This window comes from Tachyglossus aculeatus, chromosome 15 (genome assembly GCF_015852505.1).
Source record: "Tachyglossus aculeatus isolate mTacAcu1 chromosome 15, mTacAcu1.pri, whole genome shotgun sequence".
In the NCBI taxonomy this organism is placed as follows: domain Eukaryota; kingdom Metazoa; phylum Chordata; class Mammalia; order Monotremata; family Tachyglossidae; genus Tachyglossus; species Tachyglossus aculeatus.
In genome coordinates, this window is record NC_052080.1 from 4939969 (window position 1) to 4960390 (window position 20422).

Here is a 20422-nt window from a genome sequence, read left to right on the forward strand (position 1 = left end):
GCACTGTTCTAAGCCCCGGAAAATAAGCTCCTAACGACAAGGGTGGGATTGTTGTTATTATTATTATTATTATTATTATTATTATTATTATTATTATTATCATTATGCAGAGCTAGGATTAGAAACTAGGTTCCTCTGACTCCCAAGCCTGTGCGCTAACCATTACACCATGCTGTTTCGAAGGATCCGAGTGCTTGGACTTTCTAATACTTGTAGGTTCATTATAATGGCTTTTATTTTTGGTAGGGCTAAGAACGATGATTACTGTATTTAAGAATGATTGACTGTTCAGTCACCTAATGATGGAGCAGGGTGGTACCCAGGAATAAAAGAGAAATTCACCTTTCAAATGTGACTGTCCACTTCAATGATTTAAATTGTAACTGTCTCCTCGGTTTAAAGATGAAATGATTAATGGGTTTGGGGAATTTGTTTTTCAGTGTTCTATGTGGGTGAGATAATGCTTCACTACAATAAAGAAAACAATACCACTCTGGATGTCAAAATGGTAAGTTTTTAAGTTCTGGGGAGTTAGTTTATCTTGTTGAAGTGTTGGAAGTTGAAATGTTTTCTTTTCAAGATTTATTATTTTTGAGCATTGATTTACTTTTAGATACGTAGCCTATTGTTTTTAATTCCAAATCTTAGATGATGAAATTCCTTATTCAGAATGATTGGCCTTATATCTAAAACACTGTTGGTCCTAAATCAAGAAAATACTACCTGAAGCTGAAGTGTTTATGGTATTACATTAGAGGGTATTTCTAAAGCAGATTATTTGAAAATTCAGAGGCCAGCAAGTGACTGCCTTCTCCCCCATCCCCCACCATTGACATTGCAAGATTTTTCAATGCCTTTAGTGAGAAATTGCCATGTAAGATGCCCAACTTGGAAGTTTCGATATTGTAATAATAGTAATAGTTGTATTATTTAAGCAGTTTCTATGTGCCAGGCACTGAAATCGCTGAGTGTACAAGCAAATCGGGTTGGACATAGGCCCTGTCCCATTTAGGGCTCAAATTCTCACACCCCGTTTTACAGATGAGGTAACTGAGGCCCAGAGAAGTGAAGAGACTCGCCCAAGGACTCACAGCAGGCAAGTGGCGGAGCCAGGATTAGAACCCATGACCTTCTGACTCCCAGGGCCGGGCTCTAGCCACTACACCGTCCTGCCACTGGTTCCCAAACTTTTTCATCCCATGATCTAAAAAGCCAGAATGAAAGCTCCTAGTTGGTTCCTGTCCTGGCATGAGAGCAGCCTGAAGGGGAGGGAATACAGAAGAGCAGAGAAGCAGTGTGGCTCAGTGGAAAGAGCCCGGGCTTTGGAGTCAGAGGTCATGGGTTCGAATCCCAGCTCCGCCACATATCTGCTGTGTGACCTTGGGCAAGTCACTTAACTTCTCTGAGCCTCAGTTCCCTCATCTGTCAAATGGGGATGAAGACTGTGAGCCCCACGTGGGACAACCTGATCACCTTGTATCCCCCCCGGCACTTAGAACAGTGCTTTGCACATAGTAAGCGCTTAACAAATGCCATCATTAATTAATTAATTAAGAAGCAGCGTGGTCTAGTGGACAGAGCACGGGCCTGGGGGTCAGAGGACGTGGCTTCTAATCTCAACTTCGCTTTTGTCTGCTGTGTGACGTTGGGCAAATCCCTTCACTTCTCTGTGCCCCAGTTACCTCATTTGTAAAATGGGGATTAAAACTGTGAGCCCCATGTAGAAGCAGCGTGGCTCAGTGGAAAGAGCACGGGCTTGGGAGTCAGAAGTCGTGGGTTCTAATCCCAGCTCCACCACTTGTCTGCTGTGTGACTTTGGGCAAATCCCTTCACTTCTCTGTGCCCCAGTTACCTCAGCTGTAAAATGGGGATTAAAACTGTGAGCCCCATGTAGAAGCAGCGTGGCTCAGTGGAAAGAGCACCGGCTTGGGAGTCAGAAGTCGTGGGTTCTAATCCCAGCTCCACCACTTGTCTGCTGTGTGACTTTGGGCAAGTCACTTCACTTCTCTGGGCCTCAGTTACCTCAGCTGTAAAATGGGGATTAAAACTGTGAGCCCCATGTAGAAGCAGCGTGGCTCAGTGGAAAGAGCACCGGCTTGGGAGTCAGAAGTCGTGGGTTCTAATCCCAGCTCCACCACTTGTCTGCTGTGTGACTTTTGGCAAGCCACTTCACTTCTCTGGGCCTCAGTTCCCTCATCTGTAAAATGGGGATTGACTGTGAGCCCCCTGTGGGACAACCTGATCACCCTGTATCCCCCCACGGCGCTTAGAACAGTGCTTCACACATAGTAAGCGTTTAACAAATGCCATCATTATTATGTGGGACTTGGACTGTGGGACTTGGTTAGGTTGTATCTATCCTAGCGCTTAACACAGCACTTGGCACATAGTAAGCACTTAAATGCCACAACAGTTATTATTGTTATGTGCTTTTAATTTGGTCATGGAAACAATTATCCACTGGGCAGAGCCGGGAAGCGATTGCCTCGGCTAGAAAAAGATTACTGGAGTGAGGAGAGGGATTTTAGTAGCCTCCTGGACCTCCCTATTTCGAAACAGCTGTTCAGAGCCTCGCCCTTCCCATGACTCCTTTAACTGTAAATTTTTAGGACCAGCATTACGTAAAGAACCGTCCGCACCATGATCTCATATCTTGAAAACCCCAGGGACTAGGCCTTGGTTAATGGGTTAGAAATGAAGCTTAATAGAGGTTTTATTTTCTTGAACTCTTTTTTTTTTGTTTTCTTGCTTCTGGTAGAGTAAGGACGTGGCCAATGGCACTTTAACTGAAAACCTGCCTTCAAGTGAATTAAAGTGAGTAATTCTTAGCGCAGTTTAACATCGATTATCTTCTGATTAACGCTAAGTGGTGCTTTCTCTGGGGTGGGAGAGGGGAGGGCATGGTTACAGTCAGGTCTTTAGGTGCTTAATATTCTTGCTTTACTGCCACTAAACGAGAGATCATTTACGCTGCAATAGGTTCACCAAGGTCTCAGACCAGCTTTGTCCCCGCTTATATTCAATATCCAGGCACGTTAGTGAAGGTATAAGTCAAGTGAGAAGCAGTGTGGCCTAATGGATAGAGCGTGGGCTTGGAAGTCAGAAGGACCGGAGTTCGAATTCCGTCTCCGCCACTTGTCTGCTGGGTGACCTTGAGCAAGTCAAGACTGTGAGCCCGTTGTTGGGTAGGGACCGTCTCTATATGTTGCCAACTTGTACTTCCCAAGCGCTTAGTACAGTGCTCTGCACACAGTAAGCACTCAATAAATACGACTGAATGAATGAATGTCACTTCACTTCACCGTGCTTCAGTTTCCTCACCTGTAAAATGGGGACTCAATACCTGTTCTCCCTCCTACTTAGACTTTTAGACTGTGAGCCCACTGTTGGGTAGGGACTGTCTCTATGTGTTGCCAATTTGTACTTCCCAAGCGCTTAGTACAGTGCTCTGCACATGGTAAGCGCTCAATAAATACGATTGATTGATTGATTGATTGACTGTGAGCCTAATGCGGGGTCAGGACTATGTCCAACCTAATTAACTCACTGATTAACTAATTCACCCATTCACTCCTGCACTTAGAATGGTGTTTCACATATAGTAATAACTTAAGAAATACCATAGAAAAAGGAAAAACAAAGGCATGATCCAGTCTACATCCAGGAACTAGAGAAGCAATGTGGCCTAGTGGATAGAGCTCAGGCCTGGGAGACTGAAGGACCTGGGTTCTAGTCCCGGCTCTGCCACTTGTCTGCTGTGTGACCTCGGGCAAGTCATTTCTCTTCTTTGTGCCTCAGTGACCTCATCCGTAAAATTAAGATTGTGAACCCCATGCAGGAGGGGGCCTGTGTCCAACCTGATTTTGCTTGTAACCATCCCAGTGCTCAGTACAGTGCCACTTATTATTATTATTATTATTGTTATTAATAATAATTATAATAATGACAGACCCCACCAAAAACTAAAGATTTTTATCAGCAACACAGCACTTAACCCTTTCACCAGTTCTGCTGATTGGACCGGAAAGTATCCAGTGATCCACAGTGGGAGACGTAGAAACAGAATCAAATAGACAAGCACGGCTTTTAGCACGTGACAGAGAATGGAGTGAAAATGGGACGAGTACTACCCTAAATTGAAGATCTGTTCATTTGCCATTCAGAGTTGGAGCATCCCCTGTGCACAGAGAACACGACAATTTGGAAGCGTAAGAAAGAAGGCACAGAGCCTCTATGGCGTCAGCTCTCTGACCAGCTGGGAGGCCAAAACATAGTTTCAAAAGCAAGGCTGACCACTATGTAGCTCCTCCCTCCCCCTGGGGAATCATTCATTCAGTCAGTCATATTTATTGAGCGCTTATGCACTGTACTAAGGGCTAGGGAGAGTATAATAGAAAAAAAGACACATTCCCTGCCCATCACAAGCTTACAGTCTAGAGGGGAGGACAGATATAAATAAATAAATGACAGATACGGATGTAAGTGCTGTGGGGCTGGATGGGGGATAAATCAAGGGAGTGAGGGTGATGGAGAAGGGAGTGGTGGAAGAGTAAAGGAGGGCTTAGGGAGAAGATGTGCCTTCAATAAGGCTTTGAAAGGGAGGAGAGTAATTGTCTGTCAGATGTGATTTGGGAGGGCATTTCATGCCAGAGACAGGACGTGGGCGAGAGGTCGGCAGTGAGATAAGACGATATCACCCACCACGTGGACTGTGTATTCGCCGTAAGCACGAGGTTCTCAAGGGCATGTGAAGAGAATGGATGACAGCAGGACACCCAAGCTTCTCCTACTGAATGGTCCACTGAAAAGAAGCACGCATAAGTAAATCGGGCAGAATCAGTCAATCCATCATATTTGTTGAGAGCTTACTGTGTGCAGGGCACGGCACTAAGTGCTTGGGAGAGGACATCACAGCAATATGACAGGCACATAAAAGAATAAGCATTTAAAGGTGAAGCACAATCTCAGATAAGCAACGTAGCAATTGACCGTGGGAGACCCATGCCATAAAAAGGCCTGCGTGGCTGGCGGGAAAGGGCTCTGTCAAGGTTGGATATTATTATTATTATTGTTCTTATTATTATTATTACCAAGCGGCAGACCGAAAATAGGAGACCGACCTTTTATGGGTCAAACGCCTTGGCCTGGACAGGAACCAACTTAATGGAGTGTCATTCCTGCCCCAGGTTCTTCAGCCCGTTATTAACAATGGAACTCAAAGAGGGAAAATGCACATAAAAGGAGAATGAATATTTCAGAGCTTGACGATATACTGAACTTCATATGTACAAAGATTGATTGGTAGTGATTATTGAACTATAGCTTTGATAAACTACAGTAGAAATTTAGTTGTCTGGGGATATCCTTCTTCTTCTCCTCCCCAGTCAATCAATCAGTGGTATTTATTGAGCGCTTACTGTGTGCAGTGCACTGTGTTAAGTGCTTGGGAGAGTACAAAATATTAGTTCATTCATTCTTTCCATCATATTTATTGAGCACTTACTGTGTATGGAGCACTGTACTAAGTGCTTGGAAAGTACAATTCAGCAACAAAGAGAGACAATCCCTGCCCACACGGGGTTTATGGTTTAGAAGAAAATAGCAATACAATAGACACATTCCCTGCCCACAGTGAGTTTACGGGCAAGGTTTTGGGGTAGAAATCACCGAGATCCCCAGAGCTGATGTTGGACCAAATCCTGAAATGGGCAGGGGACTTTCTATCATCATCATCATCAATCGTATTTATTGAGCGCTTACTATGTGCAGAGCACTGTACTAAGTTCTTGGGAAGTACAAATTGGCAACATATAGAGACAGTCCCTACCCAACAGTGGGCTCACAGTCTAAAAGGGGGAGACAGAGAACAAAATCAAACATACTAACAAAATAAAATAAATAGAATAGATATGTACAAATTAAATAAATAAATAAATAAATAGAGTAAAAAAATTTGTACAAACATATATACATATATACAGGTGCTGTGGGGAAGGGAAGGAGGTACGATGCGGGGGGTGGAGATGTCTCCTATCAAGGGCTCCCCGGGGGACTCCCAAGATTATACTTTCATCATTCTAGTGTATGACTAGGCTCAATTTTCATTTTGAATTCAGCTGTCTGCATTTCCCCTGACAGGATCTTCCCAGAAGGGTATTCTCCATTGTCATATCTTTTCTTTTATTCCAGTCATGATTGTCTCCTTTATTATGGGTCCCTCAGGGATTCTTTTTGGCAAATGATGCAACTGAAGCTGATTCATGTGGCCTTTTTTGAATGATAATAGTTGTTTTTAATCGCGATTTGGTTTTAAATCTTATTTTCCAGAATTTCAGGACTCAACAAAACACTGAAAAGCCTGAGTGAGGTAATTCTGTTCAATTGGGAAATGTACCAATCGCTATGCCTATTGATATACTTTATCTCTAATCACTCCTGGGTTAAGTTCCCAGAATTTCATGTTGTGAAAGAGCTTTATTTTTTCTTTCAGTTTTATTACATAATGTGTGCTGCAGAGAACTACAGGTCAGTAACTTGGTATTTCTGATATTTTCTTCCTTATCGTTTAATACTCTTTCAATTTTTGATGAATATTATCATTTCTGTCCATATCTGGCTTGGAAGTACCCAGTTTTCAATCAGTGGTATTTACTGAGCACTTACTGTGTGCAGATCACTGGACTAAGCACTTGGGAGAGTAATAATAATAATAATTGTGTTATTTGTTTTATGCTAACTCTGTTCTAAGCACTGAGGTAGATGCAAGATAGTCGGATTGAACACAGTCCTTGTCCTATATGGGGTTCACAGTCTTAATCCCATTTGATAGATGAGGGAACTGAGGCACAGAGAACTGAAGCGACTCGCCTAAAGTCACACAGCAGACGAGTGGCGAAGATGGGATTAGAACTCATGTCCTCTGACTCCTAGGCTCCTGCTCTTTCCACTAGACAACATTGCTTCCCAAAACAGTACGACAGAGTTGGTAGATGCATTCCCTGCCCTCAACGAGTTTTCAGTCTAGAGGAATTTTCCTGGCTAACTAATCATACCATGGACTTCAACTTTATTCCTTTAAGGGCATAACACATTTTCCTGCATACTGTCTCATCTATGCCAAAAGGGAGAGAGGGAGATAATATTATGCCCATTTTACAGATTGAGAAACTGGCAGAGGATTCACAAAGGTAGCTAGTCCTTGCATCGCTTGCCCTACTTGTTTTGCGGAGGTGGGATGTAGTAGACTTTAGACTGTGAGCCCACTGTTGGGTAGGGACTGTCTCTATGTGTTGCCAATTTGTACTTCCCAAGCGCTTAGTACAGTGCTCTGCACATAGTAAGCGCTCAATAAATACGATTGATTGATTGATAGATTATAACAAATGCTACCGATCAACTTCCTTTTCTGATGAGGGGATAATGGAAAAGCTTTAAAGTTGGGAAGGCTGTTTGCAGGGGCTTAATACCAATTTGGGGTTCACCAAATCCCCAAATTCCCAAGAAAGGAGACCCCCAAGAAGCTTGGAGGTGATAGGCTCAGGGCAAACAAAGGCAAATAGTTTTTCAATACATAAGTGATATTTATCGGGCAGAGATTGTGTGCAGAGCACTGTACTTAGTGCTTGGGAGAGAACAGCATTAGCAGAGTTGATAGATATGTTCCCTGTCCACAAGGAGATTACAGTTTAGGGGGGAGATAGTAATTAAAGTAAATTACAGATAGGTACACGAGTGCTTTGTGTTGACGGTGGGGTGAACGAAAGGTATAAATCCTGTGCACGGTGATGCAGAAGGGAGATTTTAATAAGGATTTGAAGGTGGAGAGAGTGATTGTCTGTCACATATGAAGTGGGAGGGAGTTCCAGGCTACAGGCAGGATGTGGGCGAGGGGTCGACGGCGAGATAGATGAGCTCGAGCTGCACAAGTGAATATAGGGAGTCGATTACCACTCTTCATTGCCCAGGCCAGAAATCTCTGTAGGTTCACCGGGAGCTTGGATCAATTCCCGGACAAGCATTCAAGACCGAGATAATGTAGGGAAAGTTGGGGATGCGGAGGGGAAAGCGTTTGGAATGTTTGGTGGTTGGTATTGGGTTGGATGGTGGGTTAGACAACAGTCATTTGGTTTCCAGGCTTTCTGCTGTCACTTCCAGGAAAGAATCCTGGATCAGATGGATAATATTCATCCGTCTGGGCATGAATGGGGAAAGGGGAAAGGAAGTCCTTCCTAGAAAATGGTGGTTCCTGGGCGCTCAACATGGAGCCTCTTAAATGCTATATGCGCTGCAATTAAAAATGGCACTGGGAGAATCATTTCCTTTGTGCTGAGAAAGAGAAAGGGGTTTCCACCCATTTACACATGCTCATGGCCCTACCCTTTTTCAGTGGCAAGTGAGTGAGGTCATGGATCTTGGACTTGGGTTTGAGACTGTAAGATATATCTAGAAGAATTTGCCAGTGCTCTCATAGGTTGCACAAAGACACCCCTACAGAATAGTTGGATATTTGGATTGGATGTGATGATCGTATGTCAGCACTTTTTCCCTTTTTTATCCCCACCATGGTAGCGTGTCAAATTGCACCTTCAAAATAAAAGTGAATAAGACAGCGGACATATGCAATTTAGTGGTTGCTTTAAGGCAAGCTGAGATACGTCCCATGGGTAAGTTGTGCTGTTTTCTGCCCCATAACTTTGTATCACAAGAAAGAAGTTTCCAAGTATACTTTTTGGGTGCTTGGTAAATAAAATACCTGAAAGATAGTTGGTACTGAAAGCTATTAGTGGAAAGCTGGGTGTTACTAATTGGCTTTATTGTGGAAAATACCCAGAATGAGATAAGGAATTGCCTTTTTCTTCAAACAAGGGCATATTCAGAGAGGAAAAATATTGTTTAATTGTGATCATTTCCATAATTCCATATTCTGTGTGGGGGCTCTTGGTTCAGAGTGGAGCTTTCTTTGCTTTCACTGCACTTTCACTGCATGTATAATAATAATGATGGTATTTGTTAAGCGCTTACTATGTGCCAGGCGCCGTACTAAGTGCTGGGATGGATGCAAGCAAATCGAGTTGGACACAGGCCCTGTCCCACGTGGGGCTCACAGGCGCAATCCCCATATTACAGATGAGATAACTGAGGCCCAGAGAAACTAAGTGACTTGCCCAAGGTCACACAGCCGACAAGTGGCAGAGCTGTGATTAGAACCCATGACCTGCTGGCTCCCAGACTGATGCTCTATCCACTACACCATAATGAAACGAAAGATTTGGGAACATTTTAGTTAAGAGCCACATGCCTATTTCGTGCAACTGCATTTCCAAGTTTTCTGCAGAATGAAGTGTTAGCATGTAGGTTTTGTAGGCAAAAATATGAGCTGTGGGATTGCCCTGCAGAGAATAAAATGTAGCACTCATTTCCTTTTGGTTTACTCTAGAACACTGCTGCTGTTCTTCCAAGGAATGTTGTCCTTCAACTGTTGATGAGCTGGAAAAGTTGGAGTGGTATGTAGAAAGTTTAACAAATTGGTGGTGCGTGTGTGTGTGTGTGTGTGTAAAAAGAATGAATCCTGTTGCCTGAGTTGCCGTCACCAAATAGCCCGATTGGCTGAGAGCAGGAATAGTGATTAAATTGTGATGATTGTGGTATTTGTTAAGCAGCTTACTTACTTTCTAGACTGTGAGCCCGTTGTTGGGTAGGGACCGTCTCTATATGTTGCCAACTTGTACTTCCCAAGCGCTTAGTACAGTGCTCTGCACACAGTAAGTGCTCAATAAATACGATTGAATGACTAGGCCAGGCACTGTCCTAAGCGCAGGGGTAGGTACAAGTTTCTCAGGTTAGACACAGTCCGTGTTCTACACAGGGCTCACAGTCTTAATCCCCATTTTCCCGATGAGGTAACTGAGGCACAGAGAAGTGAAGTGACTTGTCCAAAGTCACACAACAGACAAGTGGTGGAGTCAGGATTAGAACTGGGCCCATGTTCTATGCTGGGAAGTAGGGGAAGGAAAAGATTACACGTACCACCGGGCCCCATGGGTGTCATCACTGTGTTTTCTCCCTTCATGGTCCTGTCTCCCTGAAGAGCAGTTTAGCTACAGAATAACTGGGGGAGGAGAGGGAGTTTTGCTCTGTTTGCCCGATGCTCTCCCCCTACCCCAGCCCCAGCCCTACTTCTCTCACAGGAAGAACAGCTGGCCTACTCATTCATTCATTCATTCATTCATTCATCCATCCATTCATTCAATCATATTTACTGAACACTTACTGTGTGCAAAGCACTGTACTAAGCACTTGGGAGAGTACAAAAGAACAATAAACAGACACATTCACTCCCCACGTTTGTACATATTTATTACTCTATTTATTTATCTTGTACATATCTATTCTATTTATTTCATTTTGTTAGTATGTTTGGTTTTGTTCTCTGTCTCCCCCTTCCAGACTGTGAGCCCGCTGTTGGGTAGGGACTGTCTCTATGCGTTGCCGACTTGTACTTCCCAAGCACTTAGTACAGTGCTCTGCACACAGTAAGCGCTCAGTAAATACGATTGATTGATTGATTGATTAGAAGGGGAGACCAGAGCTGGTCACAAAGCAACCTGGCCCACACCTCCAGCAGAACAGAACCAAGGTGGTGGCCAAAGCCAAAAAGGCACATAAAAGTCCAGCTTTCAGCCTAGATATAGCTCACAGTTGTGTTCCAGTTGGACACAGATCTTCAGGGAAGAGTGTGCATTGTACAGCGTGTGTCACATTGTCTGATGCAGTGGAACTCATTGCCGTTTGTTTAGCTACCTAATAGCTGAAGGGCAGGAAACTTTCCCACCGCAGACAGTGTCTCTTTGGTATTCTTTTCATTTCCTTCTTCGATCAGCCAATGATAGTCATTGACGAGAAGAATGGCATTTATTTACGAGAAGCAGCCTGACCTAGTGAATAGAGCTTGGGCCCGAGAGGCAGAAGGACCCGGGTTCTAATCCCAGCTCCACCACTTTTCTGCTGTGTGACTTTCGGCCTATCACTTCACTTCTCTGGGCCTCAGTAATCTCATCTGTAAAATGGGGCTTAAGAATGTGAGCCCCAGGAGGGACAGGGACTGCGTCCAACCTGATTCATTCATGTCCACCCCAGTGCTTAGAACAGTGATTGGCAGGTAGAAGGCGCTTAAGCAGTACCATAATTATTACTATTATCTCTTCTGTGAAGACTCTGACCATTGTTCTTTTCTCTGATTTTCTTAGTGATAAACAAGATCCAGTTGTCTGCGATGGTGGCTCCGAACATTCAGAACATCCAGCTCTTCCTCCTCCTGGTAAACCTACCCCTGCACTTCCTTCTCCCACTCTTCCCTTCAGCTCTCCGAGTGCAGTGCCTCTGGTCACCCCTCAGATCCTTCCCACCGTGACTCAGATTCTCACCCCGCTCATTTCATCTTCCACCTGGGAGATTCTCGGCTCGCCTACGCAGCCTTCGACGATCACGCCTTCCATTCGAACCATCATTCTGCCACCTCAGCCTAGTCCTGCCACTCCAACTGCCCCGGAAACTAGGACTTCCACCCCCTCAACGCCTCCTGCTCAGACTCCCGGCTCGCCTTCCGTCAACTCTGCTAACATCAGTGAAGAACTGACCAGCCTCCCGTATATAAACACAGGTAAACGTGCAAAGATTGGCATGTAAATGATCTGGGATTCATTCATGCAACCGCGTTTATTGGGCACTTACTGCAGTGTAGACCTTTAGCCACATTTGTGATTCAAGCACACCAGGCCTCTTTTTTCATGGTAGCATCTTGACGGTGAAGTTTACGGTTTGAGTTCTTACTGGTGTCTGGAGCCAGATTTCCCATTTTCCCCCCGGCTCTGAGGGCCAAATTGAGAACTTTAAGGGCCGGTGCTTTACATCCTTCTAGGACGGGGGAAGTCCCTAGGAAGTCCTCTAGACTGTAAACTACTCTCCTAAGCATTTAGTATAGTGCTCTGCACACTGTAAGCGCTCCAATAAATACATTAGACTGACAGGAAACCGCCCCCAGAACACGGCCAAGAAATCATGTCCTAAATTTGTCCCCTTAATGAAAATGAAAGGTTGGTGACAATAGCCACGCCTATTGGGTTCCCTACAACCCAAGGCGAGGATCATATTCTTCAGGAGAGTTGAGATGTTTTGTTCTGCTGAGGTGCAATGGAGACTTGTTTGGGCTTCAAATATCGGGAAGTAGGCAATCTGCTACAAGTCAAAACTCCCCCGTGCTGGGCAACAGCGGCACGGGAGAGAGCCGAGGGCGGAGACTCATGTTTACTGCGCTGAAGAACGCAATGGAAAACCACTTGTGTATTTTTCCCAAGAAAACACTAGGGATACGCTACCAGGGCAATTCCAGATGGGCGTGGGGCATTCTGGGAGGGATGTGTCCATGGAATTGCGGAGTCGGAGACGACGGCACAAAGTAAGACAAGAGAAGCTTGCCCTAGAGGATAGAGCACGAGCTTGGGAGCTAGAAGGACCTGGGTTCTCATCCCAGCTCCACCACCTTTGTTTATGGTGTCCCCATCAATTACAGTTATAAGCAAAACTAATTCCTTATCTGGTAGGAGGGGTACAACAAGTTGAATCTAGAGCCAAATGGCTTACCTAGAAGAAGTCAAATTAAATTGTAATGGAATGGCAATAACTTTTATCTGAGCTGGGCTTCCAAGAAACTGTGATCCTTCCAAAATGCAGGAATATTGAAGGACATGGTCTCTTTACTTGAAATAGGAATCTGGAAATCTTTAGAGTGGAGAAAATCGGTGCTCACTATGTGCCAGACACTGTGCTAAGGGCTGAGATAGATACGAGCTAATCAGGCTGGACGCAGTCCATGTTCATTCATTCATTCATTCAGTCGTATTTATTGAGCGCTTACTGTGTGCAGAGCACTGTACTAAGCGCTTGGGAAGTACAAGTTGGCAACATAGACGGTTCCTACCCAACAATGGGCTCACAGTCTAGAAGGGGGAGACAGACAACAGAACAAAGCATATGGACAGGTGTCAAGTCGTCAGAACAAATAGAATTAAAACTAAATGCACCTCATTAACAAAATAAATCGGACCTACATGGGTCCGATTGTCTTCATCCCCATTTTTCAGATGAGGGAACCAAGGCACGGAAAAGTGAAGAGTAAGTTGCCCAAGGTCACACAGCAGAAAAATGTGGGAGTTAGGATTAAAACCCAGGTCCTTCTTACCCCCAGGCCTGTGCTCTCCACACGAAACCACGCTGAACTTGTCTGCTGTGTGACTTCGGCCAAGTCACCAAACATCTCCTTGCCACAGTTCCTTCATCCATAAAATGGGAATTAATACTTTTCCATAAAAAAGTATTATTAGCATTGCCAAACAGAGTGGGAAGAGAAGCCTGGTGAACTCCGTAGAACTTCTAGGACCTCTTTCTTGGCTCTGTAGACTGGGAGCCAGATTTTTTCCTCTGCTGCGATCTCATTTTTGCTGTGCCAATTTTATTTTATTTATTCATTCTTTTTAATGCTATTTGTTAAGCACTTTGTGCAAGGCACTGTTCTAAGCGCTGGTGTGGATGCAAGGAAATCAGGGTGGACACAGTCTGTGTCCCACATGGGGCTCACAGTCTCTTACTCCCCATTTTACAGATGAGGGAACTGAGGCACAGAGAAGTTAAGTGCCCACAACAGAAAAGTGGCAGAGTAGGGATTAGAACCCAGGTCATTATGACTCCCATGCTGTATCCTCTGGATTGTAAGTTCCTTAAGGGCAAGAATCTTGTCTTATGCTTTTCACAAGTGTTTAACACAGTACTGGTCACACAGGAGCTCAATAAAGTGTTTAACACAGTGCTGGGCACTCAGGAGCTCAATAAATACTGTTGATTTTTTTTTTCCTGTAGATGGATCAGTATTTTTAAGGTTTCTGTGTTTTGTGTTTTTGCCTAGAAAATGTCACCAGCCCTAATGTGAATGCTGTGGAAATTGAGAACATTCTGTCGCAAATGGAAAGGGCTGTAGCGTTGGGGGACGTGGAGCCAGACCTCGCGGGGAAAATGGTCACCAACGTTAGCCATCTCTTACATGCCCCACCAGCCTTGCTTGCCCCTCGGGCCAAAAGGTGAGCCGTTGCCATGTGATGAGCAGGAGGTTTCTGGTTAATCAGCGTAGCCTAGTGAATAAAACACGGGCCTGGGTTCTAGTTCCACCTGTGCCCCTTGTCTGCTGCATGACCTTGAACAAGTCACTTCACTTCTCCAAGCCCCAGTTACCTCAGATTGTAAGTCTTAGGTGGGACAGGGACTGTGTCCAATCTAATTAGCTTGTCTCAACCCCAGCCCGTAGAACAGTGCTTGACACACCGTAAGCGCTTAACAAATACCGCCGTTATTATTATCTCAAAGGAAGGTCCTGATGAGATTTGCACTTTGCCAGTGAAGACTTCACTCGAGGGGCATTTGAGGTGCGAATCATAGGTTCAAAATAGGCCAGGGGATTCTCCCGTAAGAAACAGCCTCCCTATCCACACTCAGGAAATCCTGCCCCACGTTGCCCCTTGGGAGGCTTGAATAGACCACCTGAAAATTTTCACCTCACCTTCCTTTTTTTTTTTTTTTCATTCTCCTCAGTAGGTCCTTTCTATAAATATCCACTTTTGGAATTTAGCTTTTTAGCTGTTATTTTTTTATTTAAACAGGTTGATGAAACTGGTGGATAATATTGGCTTAAAACTGAACTTTTCTACCGAGGTCATAAATTTTACCTCTCCCTCTTTGGCTCTGAGCGTGGTCAAAGTCAACGCCAGCATGTTCAAGGAAACCTCCTTCTCTGCCCATGGCCCTTCAGATCTTCAGGTATTTAGCACGGTGACCGTCATTTAATATGGGAAATATCTCCCGTTTTCAGAAAATGTGAGTGGATTATAGTTGTGAATCAAGTGCGATCTGTTTATGGCATGGTGTATCCTGGGACCCTGCCAATTCAACATCTGTCAACGTTTCACCAACTAAGCATTCAGGGGGAGTGGTACCTCAAAAGGAGGAAAGGGCCAGAAGGCTCAATCAATCAATCAATCAATCAATCGTATTTATTGAGCGCCTACTGTGTTCAGAGCACTGTACTAAGCGCTTGGAAAGTACAAGTTGGCAACATATAGAGACAGTCCCTACCCAACAGTGGGCTCACAGTCTAAAAGGGGGAGACAGAGAACAAAACCAAACATACTAACAAAATAAATAAATGGAATAGATATGAACAAGTAAAATAAATGAATAAATAAATAGAGTAATAAATATGTACAAACATTTATACATATATACAGGTGCTGTGGGGAAGGGAAGGAGGTACGATGGGGGGGATGGAGAGGGGGAAGTGGGGGAGAGGAACGAAGGGGCTCAGTCTGGGAAGGCCTCCTGGAGGAGGTGAGCTCTCAGGAGGGCCTTGAAGGGAGAATTCTCCCTCAGAATCAGGAGCTACTCAACTATCAGAGAAGCAGCGTGGCTCAGTGGAAAGAGCACGGGCTTGGGAGTCAGAGCTCATGAGTTTGAATTCCGGCTCCTCCAATTGTCAGCTGTGTGACTTTGGGCAAGTCACTTAACTTCTCTGTGCCTCAGTTGCCTCTTCTGCGAAATGGGGATTAAGACTGTGAGCCCCACGTGGGACAACCTGATCACCTTATATCCTCCCAGTGCTTAGTACAGTGCTTTGCAAATAGTAAGCACTTAACACCATTATTATTATTATTCAACGCTTGGGAGCTTGAGCATTTGAAGTGGCCTTTATAAAGCATTTTAACAGGCAAATAAATGGTGCTTTTGACATCTTTATAAATCAATGAAAGTTTAACTGTCCAAATTTTTTGAAGCATAGGGTAGAGTGGAGAACATTGAACTGTTCTTTTCAGTGAATATTTGTCATTCTTATGCATCAGAAATGTCATTTTTCTCAGAGCAAGTTGTTCAGAAAGTTTCAGCTCTCCTAATGCAGAAGTTGGTCTTTCAAGGCCTATTTAATGATCATGCTTCTACCTCAGGACTTAACATGTAGGAAGCATTGGAAAAAATGCTTTATTCTGTACTTCCCAAGTACCTAGTAATAATAATGATGGCATTTGTTAAGCACTTACTATGTGCAAGGCACTGTTCTAAGCGTTGGGGAGGATGCAAGGTGATCAGGTTGTCCCAGGTGGGGCTCACAGTCTTAATCCCCATTTTACAGATGAGGTAATTGAGGCACAGAGAAGTTAAGTGCCTTGCCCAAAGTCACACAGCTGGCAAGCGGCAGAGCCGGGATTAGAACCCATGACCTCTGACTCCCAAGCCCGGGCTCTTTCCATTGAGCCACACTACACATTGCACCGCACTAAGTGTGTGCTCAAAAAATACTACTCCCGCTTCTAAGAAAATGAAGGAGGTTATTCTTTCTAGGAATGGTCAGATGATGACTCGAGAAAGTGACTGGGAAATAAAGATGAGCTATTCTTCATTTTGGTTCCTCATCCAATCTTTGGCTATCTGTGTAGTGGCATGAGGGTACAATCTTGGTCCCAGAATCTGCAGTTTATGGAAATCTGGTAACGATAACAATAATTGTGGTATTTATTAAGTCATTAATCGGTTCCAAACACTGTACTAAGCACTGGGATAAATGCAATGGAATTAGATCAGGCACGGCCTCCGTCCCCAAAAAACTCACAACCTACGAGGTGGGCAGAGCAGATATTTTATCCCCATTTTACAGCTGAGAAAATTGAGGCCCACAGAGATGAAAAAACTTGCACAGGGTCATTTAGAGGGCCAGGAGCATAGCTGGGATTAGAACCCAGGTTTTCTGACCCTCTAGGCTATAAGATCCCTGTGGGAAAGGAACATATCTACCAACTCTGTTGTATTGAGTGCTCAGCGCTTAGAACAGTGCTTTGCACATACTAAGTGCTTAATAAATGCCATTATTATTATTATTATTATTATTATTATTATTATTATTATTATTATTATTATTGTACTCTCCCAAGCAGTTAGTACAGAGCTTTGGTCACAGTAAGCACTTAATAAAACCATTGACTGATTCTGACTCCCATTTCCTTGCTGTTTCACAATGCCATGCTGCCACGTTGATACATTTCTTAGTTTTTAAACCACTAATTACGTTGCTGAGTTTTTCCATTTCTTCTTTTCTTAAATTAGCTACAAGGATCATTTATGTCTTTTTGGTTGAATATGCAGGTTACTCTGGGAACGCAAGTTTCTGCAAACAGTATTGGAACAATTACACTTCCTTCATCCTTGCTGAGCAGCTTATCAGCCAAAGATATGGAGTTAGCTTCTAGAATCCAATTCAACTTTTATGAAACTACCACTTTGTTCCAGGTGAATTTTGAGTTTGCTCTTTCAGCTCCCTCTGAGCATTCTTAAATTCATTGAAAACAGATCATTTACCCGTTTGCCCTTTCAAGAGTGATTTCCCTCTTAGTACTCAAGTGGCTAAATATTGCTGTCCAATTTTATTTTCACTTGGTAAATTATAACTCCAGTGACCTTTTCCCTTCTTAGGATCCCTCACTGCAGAATCTCTCTCTGATCAGCTACGTCATATCATCCAGTGTGGCTAACTTGACAATTAAAAACTTATCAGAAAATGTTACTGTCACACTACAGAACACCAGCCCAAACCAGGTATGAGCACTTTTTGCGGTGACTTGTAAACTAAGTATGTTATTTTTTTTAATATACATTTATTAACATGGCAATTATGTTATTGCCATGGCTACAATGTTTTTGGACTGCAGTTCCTTCACATTCAACGTTGAGGGTGTGTAACCTTTGCCTGCCTGCTTACTCACTGCGTTCTGTGCCTCAACGGGAACGTGCCTGCAAAGGAAGGAAGTGTGCACTGCTCAAAGCCCTAGCATCACAATCAGTTCCTTCTCGCAAGCTCTCCAAGTGGAAATCTCAGAGCCTAGGGTCATTCTTTCATTATAGCCTCTGGTAGTTTTAATATCAGTCTTCCTCCTGCGCTCAGAACAGTGCTTGGCACATAGTAAGTGCTTCACAAATACCATCATTATTATTATTAGAGTGCTGCCTCACTTCCAGAAAACTCTCAGGCATTTTGAAGCCTTGACTTGGGTCGATCACCTCCCTCCCCATCCCACTCAGTATTTGAAGTGCTTTGACTTGACTAGAAAGATTAAATGCCATTTCAACAGATTTTTTTTGTTATCTATGTATTTAGCAATAGGCACAAACAGATCTCTAGCGTGTCAGCACAACGTTTGTTTTTGCTGAATAAATAGGGAGAGATTACATTTTGAAAATCAAGTCCTTACATAGACACATAATAATATCTAATTCAAAGTCTTTTTTTGTTGACACATATTTGATTGCTGTTTGATCTCATGCCAATCATTTTGCATATTTATTTTTTCGTTTTCTCAGCTGTAAAATGGGGATAAAATATCTGCTCTCCCCACCTCATAGGTTGTGAGTTTTTTGGGGACGGGGGCTGTGCCTAATCTAATTCTATTGTATTTATCCCAGTGCTTAGATTAAATACAATATTTATTTTCATTCTTTGGATTTTAGTAAAGCACTTTACATTATATCCTAAGAGGAACTGAACTCCATTTAGCAGCTTTTTGCTTAACACTCTTTTTTCAGGGAACCAATTAGCAGTGCTAACTGAGGGACTGCAGGGGAAGGGAAAGGTGTCAGTAATTTGAGCCCATGAAAAGATATTGTTTAATCAAAGCTCCCGGTGAAAACCCATAGCAAGAATCACATGTTAATCTTCTTTTGCAATGTACCCATCACAATACTCTGCACAGAGTGGGCGCTCAAATAACCGTGGATGAAAATGTTCTTTCCGCAAAGATTCAGCTGAAAATCTGTCCTGTAAGTAAGGGCAGAGAGAAAGACAGCACTAGAAAGACCAGATATTTGGAGATAGAGAAACTTTTTGGAATCTTGAATCCATGCAGCCCCATGACTGTGTTTATTATTTATTTTTACGGGGATTAATTTGTGGAAGCTATAATCCTTGCATTAAGAACCCTGGTTCAAGATAGGATTACTGGTTTGCTATGCCCTAGGCTAGGGGAGAGATAAATAGTTTAATCAGGGTCATATTGAAATAAATGTGAACTGAAGCTGTAAACTCATTCCTCTAGACTGTAAGTTTATTGTGGGCAGGGAATGTGTCAGTTTATTGTTATAGTGTACTCTCCCAAGCACGTAGTACAGTGTCTGCACACAGTAAGCTCTCAAATAAATGCGATTGAATGAATGAATGAGTGAATGAAGATCAGAAGCTTGTCGGGAAATAACCATGGACCTTATAAAACACGCCATTCTTATAAAACGTGTTTTTTTATGCCACTCTAGGATAATTCATCTGTGAAATGTGCATTTTGGAACTTCAGCAAAAATGGTAAGTTGTCCTATCCCCCATCCGTATCCGTTTTCCTCGAGGGAAGTCATTGTCTTTGTAGACAGTAAAGGGTTCATTTCCATGATAGGCTTTCCTGCTGTTTTGTTCCAGATGGGGAAGGAGGTTGGGCTTCTGAAGGCTGCATGGTAAAAGACAGAAAAGTCAATGAAACCGTGTGCACATGCAACCATCTCACAAGTTTTGGAGTCCTGCTGGTAACGGAAGACATTTTAAAAAGATCTTACTGGAGCATAAAGCTGTGTGGCTTAAAATTAGTCAAGAAAGCTCAGAACAATTAAAAATAATTGCAAATGACTAAAGATTTCTTCATCAAACTTTATGACCTAAAAATATTTAGTATTTGAAAATGAATTTCTTTTTTTCTTTTCAGGACCTGTCTAGACCACCTTTACCTCCCATCCAAGTACTGATTCTTACATTTATTACCTACATAGGCTGTGGCCTATCGGCTATTTTTCTTTCTGTTACCCTGGTAACATACATAGCCTTCGAGTGAGTACCTTCCCCGTTTAACTTGCATCGCGAACTAGATTGTTTGGCTAAATAAATAGCATGTCCTTAGAGTGGCTACACAGATTAGATGCCTTTGGGAAGAATTTTTCTTTTGCTTGGGTTTTTTTGAGGAGAATTGCATTGCTTTGTCGTAATTTGTCATTCACGCCGCTACCTACAAACCAAGCAGTTAACCCCCTTTCCATAGCGTTTGGTTGGAAGATGGGAAGTGGATAGCATCATAAGCGCTACGTACAGTGCTTTGCACACAGTAAGCGCTCAATAAATATGATTGAATGAATCATAATGACGAGCAAAGATTCACACTAATCGAAAGAGTGTGGAATTAATTTCAAGGTACAATCTCGAGTTGGAAAGTCCGGATGCCAGGTGGGAATAGTTAGGTCCCAGTATGTCCTTGGGAATGTTATGGGTGAGAATAATTTTCCGTAAGGCTACTCAGCTATTGGAACC

At 43.3% G+C, this 20422-nt stretch overlaps 1 protein-coding gene across 1 annotated transcript in view; it reads left to right on the forward strand.

Annotated features, from left to right (window-relative positions):
• The window catches only part of ADGRG2 (adhesion G protein-coupled receptor G2), an 86407-nt gene that overhangs the window by 52716 nt on the left and 13269 nt on the right, over window positions 1-20422 (forward strand). Inside the window, exons 9-22 of the mRNA XM_038757202.1 lie at window positions 441-508; window positions 2759-2814; window positions 6328-6367; window positions 6491-6525; window positions 8569-8663; window positions 9437-9503; window positions 11247-11659; window positions 13958-14129; window positions 14706-14862; window positions 17233-17376; window positions 17560-17682; window positions 19390-19435; window positions 19547-19650; window positions 19827-19948. Of these exons, the coding sequence (XP_038613130.1) occupies window positions 441-508; window positions 2759-2814; window positions 6328-6367; window positions 6491-6525; window positions 8569-8663; window positions 9437-9503; window positions 11247-11659; window positions 13958-14129; window positions 14706-14862; window positions 17233-17376; window positions 17560-17682; window positions 19390-19435; window positions 19547-19650; window positions 19827-19948 (1642 nt within the window). The remainder of the gene's footprint in view (window positions 1-440; window positions 509-2758; window positions 2815-6327; window positions 6368-6490; window positions 6526-8568; window positions 8664-9436; window positions 9504-11246; window positions 11660-13957; window positions 14130-14705; window positions 14863-17232; window positions 17377-17559; window positions 17683-19389; window positions 19436-19546; window positions 19651-19826; window positions 19949-20422) is intronic.